The sequence below is a fragment of the Ambystoma mexicanum genome, chromosome 9, assembly GCF_040938575.1.
Source record: "Ambystoma mexicanum isolate Mex_15411 chromosome 9, UKY_AmexF1_1, whole genome shotgun sequence".
NCBI lineage: Eukaryota > Metazoa > Chordata > Amphibia > Caudata > Ambystomatidae > Ambystoma > Ambystoma mexicanum.
In genome coordinates, this window is record NC_090931.1 from 692,768,959 (window position 1) to 692,784,388 (window position 15,430).

The 15,430-nt window shown below is 44.4% G+C and overlaps 1 protein-coding gene across 2 annotated transcripts in view; it reads right to left on the reverse strand.

Annotated features, from left to right (window-relative positions):
* Nucleotides 1-15,430, reverse strand: part of INO80D (INO80 complex subunit D) — a 227,190-nt gene that overhangs the window by 121,903 nt on the left and 89,857 nt on the right. For both annotated transcript variants that reach the window (XM_069615563.1, XM_069615562.1), the window contains exons 4-5: nt 7,912-8,669; nt 3,067-3,172 (exon numbers count right to left, since the gene is read on the reverse strand). In XM_069615563.1, the coding sequence (XP_069471664.1) occupies nt 3,067-3,172; nt 7,912-8,669 (864 nt within the window). The remainder of the gene's footprint in view (nt 1-3,066; nt 3,173-7,911; nt 8,670-15,430) is intronic.

Consider the following 15,430-nt stretch of genomic DNA (forward strand, 5'->3'; position numbering starts at 1 on the left):
CGGTGGGTCCGTTGGCTCGGCGTGGGGTGTTTGCGGCCGGTAGTCGTCGTGTACTATTGTGCAAGACTATGTGTGTTTTTGTTTTGTTGTTGCAATGTAGTGAAGTTTGTGCGGTTTGTTGTGCTGTAGGTTTGGTTTGGAGTTTGAGAGGTGTATGCAGAAAGGGAAGTTGTTAGTAGGGTTGGTTAATTTTCGTCTCCATCTTGAATTGAAGCGCTCGGCTTGCGTAGTCTCCCCTGTTGCGGCTATGTCCTGATATGGGTCTGACTGGCATACAGGTTCCTTACTCCTCTAGCTCCCGCCTCTAACATGCTCTCTCATATCTCCCCTTATCCTCCTAATGACATCCTCTCAGGTAGTGGGATGATTGCCAATATCTCTAAAATTCCAAACCAATGAGGTACCTGGTGGTATTAGATTGAGGGGCGGCCAAAGTGTTGGTGGGATTGTCTGGATAAGTTGACTCAGTCTCCGTGCGTGCCGCCTGTGTTCCTGTCTATCTGGTGTCACCCGTCCATTTGCCGTGGGCTTTACTCTCCCGGGTCAGGGATGTCCGTGTCTTTCCAGTTTTAGTTATCCTTTTTTCCAGTTTCGGTTTCCAGGTTTAGTCTGTGGTGTTGTAGAGCCAGGTTTTTAGTGAGTTCCTGAATTTTAGGTGATCTTCAGTGTTTTATTTCCTTTGGGATGTCGTTCCAGGTTTTTGCGACTAAGTGGCGACTAAGTGGCGGAAGGAGGTGCCTCCAAGTTTTTTCTTAAGGTATGGTTTGAGTTCCAGGCGGATTTCGTTGCTTGATCGGAGGGGTCTCGTTGGTTTGTATACTGTTATTTTCTTTTGTAGGAATTCCGCTCCTCGTCCGCCGATTGCCCTGTGCGTTATGCACATTGTTTTGAAGGTGATGTGATGTTTTACTGGGAGCCAGTGTGGATAGTTTGAGGAGTAGTCTTGCTGCTGCATTTTGGATCCGTTGCAGTTTCTTCAGGCGGTATTCTGGTATTCCGAGGTAGAGGCTGTTTGCATAGTCTATTTTAGACATGATTAGGGCGACGATAATGAGTGTTTTGTGCGCGAAGGAGAGGAAAGGTAGAATTCTTCTTGTCGCCCGCAGGAGGAAAAAGCCTTTCTTCACTGTTGCATTTATTTGTGGCTCCAGGGTTAGGTTGTTGTCCATTAGGACTCCCAGATTTTTTTACTAGCTTCGACGGTGTTGGTGCGTTTCCCCATTTCCATAGGCCATGTGATGGTGGTTTCGTTCTCTTGGTCTTTGGATACGATCACGATTTCTGTCTTCCCTGGGTTGATTTTCAGGTTGTTGGCATCCATCCAGTCGAAGACTTCTTTTAGACAGTCTGTTAGGGTTGAATGGTCGGCATCGGTGCCTTTGATTTTGTAGATGATCCGAGTGTCATCTGCATAGTTGTAACATGTATTGTTGTATTTTTTGAAGATTCTGTTGACCGGAGTCTGGTAGATGTTGAAATATAGCGGAGAAAGTGAGGATCCTTGTGGTACTCCACAGTCGTTGACTCGTGGAGTGGATTTGAAAGGTTTTATCCATACGGTTTCTTTTCTGTCTGCTAGGAATGATTTGGTCCAGCGTAGTGCTGTGTCTGTTATGCCTATGTTTTCTAGTCATTTGGTCAGGGTATCGTGGCTAACTGTGTCAAAGGCTGCGGAGAGGTCGAGCAGAATAAGGGCTGAAGTAGTGTTTGAGTCTGCGTTAGTTTTGAGGTCATCCCAGATGGATAGTAGTGCCGTTTCCATTCCTCTCGCTGGTCTGAAACCAATTTGAGCTTGGTCCAGCAGGTGGCGTTTTTCTACGTGTTCTTGGGTTAGTTTATATACGTAGGTTTCTAGAAGTTTCGCTGGGTAGGGGATGTTAGAGATCTGCCTGTAGTTGGAGGTCATCTACGTCACCTCTTGTGTTTTTTAAGAGTAGCTTGATGTATGCTGATTTGAAGATCTTCGGTACAGTCCCTGTTGATAGTGATAGATTTAGAAGGTCTCTGTAGTGTTCTGCTGGCGTTCCTTGCGCGACAATTGATTTGTAGATGTCTGGGGGACATGGGTCCATGGGTGATCCCACTTTCTTGCTTCGTTTAACCAGCATTGCGAATGCCTCTGCTGATATTTCAGGGAAGCTTCGGAGTTTGTGTTTTGGTTAACCAAATGCCTACCCTTGAGAGAGTGGGAAATTGGAAAGGGGACACAGAAAATAGAAGCTGTAGGGTATGTGGCATCACTGAGCTCAAGGAAACCACAACACACCTGGTTATTGGTTGTGATGCAGTAAGGGAAGAAAGGCTAAGATACCTAGATACAACCCATGGGTGTGAGGCCCTGTGGGTTAGATTGATGGGTGACGAGCACAGAGTCTCATACTAGCACTGTGCGATTTCCTGTATAAAATCCTGGGGAAGTTAAGAAAGGTAACATTGGAAGAAAAAAATTCTCTAAGTGGTTTAGCTTGTAATGGTGTAAAGTGAGCAGCATGCTCTCCTTTTTGGTTTTCATTCTGGTGTACCTTCTCTGCTTTCATACTTTTTCATTTTTAGTACGTATATATAAGTGTATAACAAATGTTTGAAAGTAGTTACAAATGTTTTCTCTTAAAACTGTATTTAAACTTTTTAACATTTTATGTTTTGTGCGAACACTTGTGAAAGGATCCTTTCAGTATTATACTTTTTTGTATGAAAAAGTTGGGATTCAAAACACAAATAAAAGTAAAAATAAAAAAGTAAAAATAAAAAAAAACTAACAAATACCACATAACTGAAGTAAGGTAAAAAGGCTCTTAATGGCAGGGACACTTGAGGGGAAGTCCCTCTAGCCAGCAAAAAGAAGGCAATGTTCCAAAAAAACATAAGGGAAAATAGCAAAACGTTGAAGGCCCACAAAAGTGATCCTAGATTCACCAAAAATTGGATTTCTGATTAACAACAAGGTATCCTATATATGTGTCTGGGTCTCCCACAATGCATTAGCCTATATCTTCCATTTTTGCAAGCCGTCATGCTGCAATGCGTAAATATATATTAAAAAAAAATGGCATGACCGATTCTTACTCTCTCCTCTGTCGGAGGGTGTCACGAATTGACAAGGCCACACAATAAGGTGATGCAAGTTCAGATCCATCCGACTCCTCTCCACTGTCTTCAGACCAGTCCACTCCTAAGGGAGGAAGGGAATGCGCAGGGAGATATAAACATTTACCAAGCACATGTTTATTTACATAACAAAGCATTGATTTCGAAGGCATTTCAAAATGTTATCTCAAAAGGGTTGCACAACGGATCTTTAATAAGGTCAAGTGGTCTCATGCTAGTGTACAGATGAAACGGTATTCAGGCAGCAGCAAATGCCTAACCTTGGACATACAATAGCTTTCACAAATGTATTAAATTTGACAAAATTTAAACATTTGGTTTAGGACAAACCATGGAATGAGATTTAGGAAGATCTAAAGGTGTACTGTGCAATTCACTATAGTATGGTGTTGTGGAAACAATCCCATAACATCTGTCCAGTGTTGAATGTATTCAATAGGCAATGGGAAAACTATTTCTGCATCAGGATTTATTGACAGCTCCAGGACATGAATATTATGGAGAGGCATTGCTGTTTGTGAAGTGCAGCACCAGTTACCTGTCCACGTCAAATGAAGCATCTTAAAACACCATTTAGACCACTGTACACTTTAACAGCAGGATACACCTGCTGTTCAGGGCCCAAAGTATCCCTTTGACAGCAATTATCAGCTTAATAATAAAGTAGTTTGAGGTACAAATTGTGTTATGGAATGCTCCATATGACCAAGGGAATATTCACATAAGGGCGATCTACAAAAGATGCTGGAAAAAGATAAGTGTAGCGCAGATTCAAATTGACAGAGGATATGGTTTCTGGAGGCTTAAACTCAAGAAGTGAGAAGTCTTGGGAGGTGTGACCAGTGCTCCAGATACGATTTTGAAGAGGATCACTCCCGATTTTTTAAAGTTGGGGGTACAATGATTTTTGGGGGAGAAAAAATGTAAGTTCATTAACCAATGGGAGTATTTTATAAACGAGGACAAATATTTTAACTGGAAAATGGAAATGTTTTTCTAATAATTATTTCATTGCACTCATTCATGAACATTAACTGACGTCTTCAGAGCACGCAGTAATAATAGCAGTTTCTTCCTGTGGTACTACATGCAGTACTGGTCCAAACCTATTCATGTAGCGGATTGGGTGAAAGCAGCGGCACAAGTTCCTGCGTGTCTATTTTTTGTTGCAAGTATTTTTACTCCCTATTCTTATTTTTAGGGAGTATTTGGCTATTTTTAGGGAGTAAAAGTGCCCGATACACCCCTTATCGGTAGGGCTCGGTGTGACGACTTCAAAATCACTATTGTGCCATTGCAAAGGGAAGAAGACATTTTAGCAAGCCGCAGCGTTGAGCTGTAGAGGATCAAGTGCAAAAGGCCACTTTGTTGGTGCCTTTTGCTCCCGTCTTGTCGCAATGAATATCAGGGTGGTATAGCTAGTGCAGGCTGTTGATTGCCTTTGGTGGTTCCTGCTGCTGCTTCCAGGGCCGCAGCTCTTAAACCTGTACATTTGGGCACACAATGTCCTTTTTTGTGGGCAATGGCCCAGCGAGGTGCTGCTGCAGAATACCGCACTGAGTGTCAGCTGGGCTTGGTGGGGTGAATGCTGGCTGCCACATCTACGGTGGTCAGAACTGCAGGTTTCTTTCAGCTATGTCCCTGCACTGAAAAAGAGAGGAAACTCTCTGGACTGGATCCAATGTTTGCAGCTATTGTGCCCCAATCATTGGCTGTTAGTGCTACTGCACACCAATGGGAGGCGTTTTTTCGTCATGTACAGGGATCTTGACGAACCAGCATTAACCTTTCACAATAGCTGCTACAGACTAGGTCTCCTGCCATGGCTCCCAAAGCCCCATGACTATTGACACCACACTGGCTTTTCCATCAGCTAAGCAGTGACTCACCACTGCATTTCTTTACCAACCAGAGAAGTGAGGTTCACTGAGGAATTCTCAATATTTTGGCAAGAACATGGACAGTTTATTGGTTCACCATTTCATTTCCGTTTTCTGACCCATGAGTTAAGAATGCATCCTTTCCCCAATACAACTGTGCAGTTAAATGATTCTCAATATATCTTCATGAACACTACTGATTCATATACATTTTTAAGCATTTTGCAGTAAAGGGCTAAAGAGGTACTAACCTATGAATATAAAAGTGCTGCATTAATAGCATGTTAATGACAGCACCACAACCACAGTGCTCTACAGAGGAAAGTGGACTAGTGAATAAAAGAACCACAATCTAATGCATCCCAACCCAAATGTAAGCATTCCATGGGAGACACTGCGAGTCCCTCTACACACAACCAACTGCTCCTTCTTCAAACCTGACAATAGTAAACCAAACTTTGCCTGCTCTTAACCATTGCCCTCCTTAACTTATGCTTTCCTTCTCCATATTCTCAGCCATTATCTAACTGAATCTGTTTCCACCACTTCCCTCAGTCTTAGAGTATCGAGCCTGTGGCCCTAAGTAGTTCCTGTGCAGACGCCCAGTGCTAAAACATTGTGCTATTTTTGTGTAGAGCTGCAATGGGTGCACAATACTAAAACTGTTTGCCTAACGCAGATATTAAATTTGAAAGATCTAAATAAAAATGGTATTGTTAATATAATTTCAGAATCAGCCTTGTTGTAGGAGGCCACCTGGTTTATAGTGAACAGTGAAAATACAATTGCATCTAGCCAAATTCTATCAAGGTAGTTCACTGAGCTGTAAGCTTAGACCTCAGGAATAGTGGGGGTGGTGAAGTGGTATAATGACATGCATAGAGAGCACACCAATTAAACACAATTGGAGGGAAGAGTACAACAATGCACTATTTGTGAGGCCTGAATATACCCTATGCAATACAACCAACCAGGAAGTATTATTACCACACTAATACACTGCAAGGGCATATTGGAGTAAGACACAGACAACAGATTCAAAGTTCAAAGCAAACACTTTTATAAACTTAAACGTCAGGATGAAAAAAAGCCCATCTTGCTCTATACTAAGGTGGTATTTCCCTACCAAACCAAAACTAAGCAAAATCAAAGGCCACAAGTTAAACTTAGGAATCTATCTGTGTCCAAAACCTATACTTGCCCTCACAACTAATCTTATACAACGTGTAGGGATGTCAGCAACCAATAGTGTTCAGCATAAAGTTCAGAGCTCTGCTCTGAGCTTTCCTTCAGCTTCCTTCCCCAAGTGTAAAGTAGTTCTATCAAATGTTTCAGGATTGCCTTGAGTGCCAAAATAATCTAGGATTAACCAGTACTCTGGGTTCCCTTCTCCCAAGTTCTAAAACACAGTTCAAAGACACAAAATATCCTGAGACTCCAACCTCAAGTCAATAAGTAGTTCCAACCTCGGTTCCCTTCCCCAAGATGTATTCTCAATGTGGTGTTAATATAGTTTCCCAATGTTCTACGCCACACTTCCACCCTCTGCATATGGCTAGTCTTTGCGTAACAAAATGGCTTGGTTCAAAATGGAAGTTCGTTTTATTTCACTTTTTAAAGTTCATTTCCAAAGTTGCATTCACTTATACATTTGGTTCGCTGACGTTTTCAAAGTTTTATTCACTGTAATGTTCCTTATGTATTGGTTTCTTGGATTCAACATTTGTTTTGCAGATTCAATGTATATAAACAATACCATGTAATGCTTGTCTAAGATGCCTGGCTTGAAAGACTAAAACAAAAACAAATCTAGATGTTCACACTATGCAGCCTTCTTGTTTTGTGCCTTAAGATTGCCCTGCTTGTAAATCAAATCTAGATGTTTTTACCTCTATGCAGCCATGCTCGCTCTGCTCCAAGACTACCCTTCACGTGAGTGAGACCTCCCTTCTAAGCTTGCTATATTCTTGTTTGCCACCCACTCAGCTCTCATTGTAAGACAGCCTTACTAATGTTGACCCTCACTCCTTGAGGTTAGGCCCGGCCACTCTGTACACTCCTATTGCAGCCATCTGCAACATGGGAGGCGGTCTTACTAGTTTGCGTAATCATACCCATTTGTCCCATATGCTGCCTAATGTAACCCCCATAACATGAGGCGAGGCTTTGCCAATTTGCGTAATCTTACAAATTTGACGCATATGCTGCCTGATGTAGCCCCCGTAGCAGGAGGTGAGGCTTTGCCAGTTTGCGTAATTTCACCTATTTGACCCATATGCTGCCTGATGTAGCCCCCATATCATGAAGCGAGGCTTTTCGAGCCTGTATACACACACAACTTTTTTCATGTCTGTAACCGTATGCGTTTTCATGCACTAATGTACCACTTTTTGTAACTAGTGCCTAGACACCTCTGGGCTTTGTGCACTGAAATAAACGCAAAAATAAATAAATAAATAAATACTGGGCACACCCAATTTGCATCATTGTAAAAGCCTGGTACTACTCGACTTGACATTGAAGTAGGTGTCTGTAATACAGTACAGATAGTCCTTACCACAGATTAAGCATTGTTTCACCATCAAGTTGCATTTTGAGCAATGGCATTTGGAGCGCAGTAGTAGTGTGCCTTCATGGTATTCTGGAAATATAGAGGTTTATGACCTTGCTTCTGCATTAATCTCCCTGAACATAACAAAAGTAAGAAAGACGAAAATCATGTGCTCCACCTCCACCACCTGAGGCTAGTGAAGTCACTTTGGGCTTACACGCATAAAATAAAATAAAAATATCCCCTATGCTCCCGCCACACAGTTTACATAAAACACATGCTATGCCTTCATTGCATGAACATATTTCTGGCAAGACCACCCCACTTCAGAGTGGTTACTTTGACCATGGGGTAAAGGATGCTTCCACCTACCTAAATGAGGAAACAAATCAGTGTCCAACTGCTGCGCTCGAGTACAAAGTTTCACCAATCTTTGCAGTCTACTCATGCAGTAAGAGTGTGATGTGGAGGCTGTGGCTTTGAGGATGACCCGGTCAGTCCTGGGAGAGTCTGGGATGGGGGCTCGAGCAGGCGAGAGGGCAGGCAGGGGTCTTTTGTTAGGTATCTGTCTAGTTTGTGCTATTGCATTTGAGATGGGTGTTGATGCTAGCACCTGTGCATTGATGTTCTGAGAAGGAGGGGACTTGCAAACTGAGCCCGGTGGTACCGTGGTAGCCTTCTGCGGACTTGTTAATTGTGGTTGGTGGGAGAGCTGATCCAGAGAAAGATGCTGCAGGGACTGCTGCTGCAAAGGTGTGGGTGGGGGGCTAAAGTGCTCTTGACAAACTTTTAAAATCTCTGTGTCTCTCTGACGCTGCCGGTTCTGGGCCAGTTTGCTTTGCAGTTTCTTCCTCACTGATGCAACCTTCAACGCATTCTCTTCTTCATTAAAGTTAAAGGAATCTTCCAAGTCGGCTTCCAGATAGTGAAGAGGCAGCCTCGCTCCCGGAGGCGACAGGGAAAGTCCATCAAGTCCATTCGGCATCTTCAAAGGCAGCGCAGGCACCGTCAGGCTAAACGCCAACGCGTCCAACTGATGCCGGACCTTCGCTTCCTCCACAACATCATTCTTTTTCTTCCTCTCCTTCTTGGGTATGAAGCCAAGTACCTGAAGGTGACTGTTGCAGTACCTATAAAAAAAATAAACCAATACAAAAATAAATGAAAGATATTTCACATTTGCAAAGCTAGAAATATTATTGCAGCAAAAGAACTCTAGACAAAGGGTTCTCAAACAGTTCAGTGAGCATCTTTGTTTTAGCAATCCAGAGTTGACATTTTTGATACAACTCCATCTTCTTTTAAAATTAAACTTCATTAGGTCTTGATATTGTTCCCACTGGGAAAAAAAAAACATAACGGCCTTCTGCCGACCAAACTGCGTGCAAAATCTACAGGTTTGTGAAATCATGTTCTGGACAAAGTATTTAAAACTTTGGATTATTTGCTCAATTACACAAACTCAAAATGTCCACCTTCATCTGGAGTATCAATCAAACTTAGAATAGTGCAAATCAACTAAATATGACAAGTAACGCTGTAAAAAAGCCTGTCTACCTCTATGGTGAAGTGTTAGATCCAGTATTTGAAATGTTGGATAGCTTTCCCTTTGACAGTTCAGCAGTACCCCAGCGCGCATGCACGATGAGCCATGCATTGCCAGCTGCATTTTGCTTCCCAAGCCTTGCCTGGCTCATTGGGGATGGTGGGTGGGGTACTGCAGGGCTAAATATACGGGGAGGCGCAAGGTCCGAGCAGCATGATGGAGGTGCTCAACTCCACTTCGCATATGCAGGAACCAGGAGGTACGCTCGGCTTCCTGGTTGCTGTTGTATGAAGAGCAGGAGACAGAGGGCCTTCATTGTGGCATACAGCATGAGCAAGTCGACTGGAGTATATGTTAGAAACGTATGTGTATGTGTGTGCGTGTATGTGTGTGAATGAGAGAGTATGTTGTTTGGGTGCACATGCACGTGCAAGGGTACGACTGCTGTTTGGGAGTATGCATAAATGTGAGAGTGAATGAAGAATGGCTGTTCATTGGTGCGTTTGTGAGAGTAAAGGAAGAATTAATGCTGTATGAATGCTGATGCAGTTGTGCTGGGCCAGGGAGCAGGCCTCTGATTGGGGGATGTGATTGAGGGGGGACGGAAGCTTTTTACTGTGGCATGGCATTTTGTACTGGGCATCTAGGGTGAAGGAAGGCAGCATGAGGAGTGTCACTGTGTGGTACTGGTCCATATTGGTGGGGAAAGTCTGAAAATATTTATTTGCTGTGCCATGGCATTTTATTTACTTGGCACCAGGGGTTAAGCAAACATGAGGAGTAGTATTACGTGGCTAGACTGGCCTACATTTGTGCAGCCGTCTGAATCTATTTTCTTACTGTGGCATGGCATTGATTACAAACATCAAGGGAAAAACAAATATACATGTTATAACCTAGCTAGAGTTGCCTACATTGGTGCAGCCAACCTGCACACTGTTCCATTGCATTTTGTATGGTATAGCCAAGAGGAGTACCTTGCACCTTCCCACGGCCCAATGAAACCGACAACTTGCTATCAAGCAGTTTAAAACACAAGGGCTTATCCGTGAATGGGATATTAGGACACAGGTACATCAACCTAGGAAGTACCACCACTGTGCAATTTTCCATTTCATCCTTTAGAAATAGGGGTAGCTTCTTGCAAAATTCAAGATTTTCTCTAGAGCCATTATTGCTGTACCCACATTATACTGAAAGGTGTCCGCCGTTGTGTGGTCGACCTGTATGCCTAGGTAGGTTAAGGAGTCTGTTTCCCATTGTATGTCCACCTCCGGTAGGTCCCTACATGGCTGACCCTTAAGGGTCCCCAATGGGAAGATTACTGACTTTTCTTTATTGATCATATAGCCTGATAGGGTTCCGAATCGTTCTAAATGAGCTTTACCCTGGCATGGTACAATAGAATGCCGCTTTTTCACAAGGTACGCATTTCCTCAAAATCCTGCAGTAGTTGTTGCACGGTTTCGTGTAATCTGGGAAAAATCAAGACTGAACCATTGTCTACTCGTATCGGGCCAGGTCGTCTGGCCATTTGTAGGAGTGAGCGATGGTCCCAGTGATTGAATATCCTGGCCACCAGCAGTATGGGTCGGCCACCCGTTGGGGGTTAACGTGCAGAGACTATGGGCCTGTTCCACTGCAAACCACTGTGAAAGTCCTCTCGAGCCCAGTTTGTCTTGCAAACATGATTCCAAAAATAACTGAACCTACTCTCCCTCTGGGAGGCAAATCGTGTGCAGGTTATTTCTCCTTGAACGTCCTTCTGCATCTTCCACCCGTGCTTCTAAAGTTTTGGTTTTTTGTAGTAGTGTTGCTACTTGGTTTTTTTTAGCACTTGTACCCGACCTTCCACGTAGGTGACCCTGCTATCAATCACTTTGTTTCCGTGCTGTTTTGTGCATGTCTGCACGAATAAGGCTCTTCCCCGATCGTGCCTATTTTCAGTTCCAGGGCCGATCTGGAATTTTGCACCACCATCAGAACTTCCCTGATTTTATTCTCCAGACTTAAAGTGGGGTCCGTTTTTGACACAGGTGATTCAGAGTTCGTCAGAGGTTGAGAGCAGCTCTTAGATGTTGTGAATTTATAAATTCTTGGTTGCCGTCCCTTACCCCACCCCCATCGTGGTGGGCAACCTCTTGCGTAAACGGGGCTATCAGGGGAGATGGGGCAGGTGATTGTTATTCTGGGTCTCCTTGTGTAGTTGTCCGTTTGTCGCTCCTCCTAAGAGATAACAGTCCAGAGAGCCGCTTATCCAGAGAGCCATGGCGCTGTGCTTTTAGGTGCTTGACGAGGTGTCTTGTTCACCCTGCTTCGTGTTGTTCCCTCTTGCAGTTCGGCACTGGTAACTCTTGGCTGCTTCAGGGATGATGTGGTCAGGACACGTTCCTCAGGACCACCCCGCCATGCAGCCTGGGGCTGCTGTCTGACGGGAATAAATGGCAGTCCTGCCAATGTCATATTACGTGCTCTGTGTGCATCAAAGAAATGAGCATGGTGGAGCTATCGGGTGTCGAGCTGGTGTACGACGCCTTCCTGATCTTACCATCGGGGTGCTGTACCAGGGGGGCTCTGGGTTATCTTGAGGCCTACCGTCTCTTTCCATTCATTATGTTGTGCTCTATGCGTGGGCCCACCTGCAGTCTGTTAAGTGCCCCTTGTGTGGTCTCAGGAACCAATGACGTGAACTTGCGTGTGATGCGCGCCCCTCATACTCCTAAATGCTTCTTTTCTTGCAACCGCTCTCAGACTACACGATGGGCTGGTTCCCAAATCTCTGTGCTGTCCCTGCCGAACGCACTCCCTGGGCCAATACACCTGTCTGGATGCTGGGGGCCTACTTTTGGCAGCTGTTGCATAGTGTCTAGGTCATAGGTGGGTGCCCCCACTCCTGGGATCTTACTTTCCTGTTGTCTTGTGATAGGCGATCCTCAGCAGTCTGGAGACCGGGGATCCTCTCCCTCGCTGCAGCAGTGTGGCTTCTATCGGGCACCTGGGTGAGCGGTGGCCATCTTGCGAGTGCCGCCCTGCAACACCCGTCCAGGAGCCATCCCAGTTGGGGGATTAATGCATTCCCCGGTGGTTTCAGTTACCGTGTTCAGCGCCTGAGATATTCCAATCCCCATTTCAGCACTTGTGTCGGTGGTGGGGATCCAGCGGCAGGATCAGTTTGGGCAGCAACACTAGCTCCGGAGGATCATGTCCTCATCCGATGCCTTCTTGCCACGCTCCCCTCCCGATGCACTCTTGATTTTTGGTTCACTGATTCTCATCATTGTGATGAGGGAGTTTACTCCCGATCCTCTCTTGATTCTCTGGGTATCACTACTGTGACAATGGAGATTACTCCCGAGGCTTTCTTAAATCCTGAGGCGCCCCAAACCTCTACCGGGTCTCACGCAGTTCTCATTACCTGCAACTTGTCGGCACGGCAATGCCGGCTCTTCTTGGGATGCTGCGCTTACTCGTGTTGCCTCTGCACCTTCAGATTCCTTCACTCTGCTCCCCGCTTTGCCCTTGCAGCTCCTCAGAGGCTCAGAGCTGACGGTCTCGGCGTTGTTGTTGGACTGAGCGGTCCACCTCCCAGAGGTCACGCCACCACCTCCACCTGCCCAGCACTGAAGTGAGTCGACTCCCTGTCGACTCATGGGATTCTTCTGCTGCTTCCACTCTTCCCTGTCTCCTCGTCCATGGAACAGTTTCTCTTCACAGCCGACAGGTTCCCTGGTTCCAACTTCCTGTACTTGGCTGGCTTCATGCCAGCTGCTGTCCCCATTTATCAGTCCTTTCTGGCTCTTTATTTCCTGTGGCTGGATCCTCCCCAGTGTAAGGTCAAAGTCCTTCTTGACTATTAATGAACTCATCTCTGTGCCTCCTTGAGGCCACCTCTTTTCAGTACCATGACAAGGCCACATGTCATTAATTTGCAGGTGTCTTTGGCTCTTCTTCGTCTGTGTTATATTACTTTGTGTATCAAAGACTGAAAAGACATTACCATAACAGACAGTAGTATTATCAGGGATTTCCGACAGGGAATTTTTCATAGGAAAAAGGGTTTAGGGAGTTCCTTCACAAAACGGTAGTACTTATCCCCAGTAGGGGAGTCTCTCCCTGTGAGGTCCCGCTTTCCGTCACCCCTATAGGGACTATTGGGTAGTGCGGTTTCACCTTCCTAGCCTCACAGGGAAGGGCTTCGCCCTTGGGGAGAAGGGACGAGAACCCGTGAATCGTCACAGGGTCTCTGGAAGTAACAAAGAAGAAGGGCTTTGCCATCTGTGTTATCTTGGTCATGGTTTCTACATGCGTTGGGCTCACCATAACACTGCAGAGGTCTCAAAGTCTGACCAATGCTGAGCCATTTGTAGCACTTGCAGAGTCACAATCCTGGCATTGGGACTAAAAGCCTTACATATTCCACTTCCCAAAGGTCCAACTCCACAAAGCCTGTTTTAACTCAGCCACCAACAGCTTATGTTTCAGGAATCTACTAGACGCAGCCTTACTAACAGATATTGCAGACTTCTCAGTTCAAATAAAATAGGTCTTCATCACCTGCAGGCAATAGCTCCACTGCTCCACCTCACATAACTGACCCACAATTCTCAATAGTAATGCTCTCAATGGGAAGCCATGCATTCTTGAAGCCTCTGGCACAACCTCTCTTCCGTACTACTCTTATGCTTTGTGCTTCCCGCATTCAATTTTACACAGCCAGCTCTTGGCTCTGTCACTTTTGGCAGTTGGCTTGCCAACCCCAGGTTAATTCCCTGGGGACTGTCAGGGGTACTGAAAAACCTTAACCGTCAATGAAGCCTCCACACTTAAAGGGCACACCTAAGCACATCTCTGGAACATCACATAACCATTATAGTCCTGTAACTCCTTCCCAGTTCTTAAAACTGTCAGGACTGAAAAATACTTTTTAATCACGAGATGCTTGATTTTCAATCAGAAGTCCATCCAATCCACTGCCAAGGACTACACATGTACCCCCAAGTCTACAATCAAATACCTTTAAATACCGTTAGCCCTGTTTTTCCCTTCCCTCTTTTCTCTTTTCCTCCTCAGACCTTGTTACCCCGAGCAAGTGCCCTATATGCCATATTCCAGTCAAGTTCCCTCCTGTAAGAGCACAATAGTGTTAATATGCATAGTTTAAAATCTTCTTGAAAGAACTAACATTTCCACAAAGAGAATTGTTGTGCAGTGATGTGAACAAGTGTGCCTCATCACAAATTACAGAGCCCTCATTTATTTTCAGGCCACGTGCAAACTCGAAACAAGTGAGGATGTGTCCACAAGGTATCACGTAACATTATCCCCACCAACGACATCACCATATAAAAAGTCGTCTGGAAATGGCATAGGTCATATTATTGATGGGGTTAATATTAGGTTTAAATAGGAGCGGGGGTTGTAGGGTTGTCCCCCGCAGATTCCATGTCTTGATATCACTGTAGAACACCAGCGCCATTCTTGTATGGCGATATTTTTGCGGGGATATTAACACATGGAACCGTCCACAAAATGTGGAGTTGAAAAGAGTCCATGACTGGAAAAACAGTAGCTGAGATGAGGAAGGAGATCAGTGGAAGATTTAGAAGCTGCCAATTTATAGATGTGGCCCAAATATCTACTTACTACTTTTAGTACCATGCATATCCCCAAAACTGTAGTACGCTTTGCTAAACAAATTCCCTTTAACCCTTATTTGCCATAGCGTATTTTCTAGATATTTGTTCTGCAAAGAAACATGAATATAATAAAAGCTAGGCCAACATCGAGACACTTTGGGATGCATGCTAAAGCTTTCTCAGACTGAAGATTACAGGCAATGGGAACGGCAAAGCTAAAGCTCAGACATTTGAGGTGTAAATACTATTGCACTATTAAAGCTACACTACTACCACTTAAAGACACTGGTGGGGTGCAGTGCAGTTTATAGACACTGGAGGGCCTGACTGGAGACCACCAGTTTATAGAACTTTTTGGCATGGAACAAAAAATGCAAAATTAGCTTTTTTCAAAATGTGCTCCTAAATTTAAAAAGAAATAAGGCAAACAAAGGTGCTTTTGCCATTTGTTTCCTCATTTTAACTAGTCTGAACGACAAAAGAGGTTGGATGCTCACAGCATCTGAGTCCTTAAGAGGCATACAACATTAAAATGAAGAAACACCTCCTTTGGAGTTTGTATTAAATTCTGAGAGAATTATAAGAACGTCATCACTTGAATGCAGTAGGTTTAGTAACTATCACTACATTATTTAATTGAATATATATGCCACAAAACTTACAGATGAACTGAAATGTTTAATTTTTCTTGGGGCAAAATTCTAAAAAT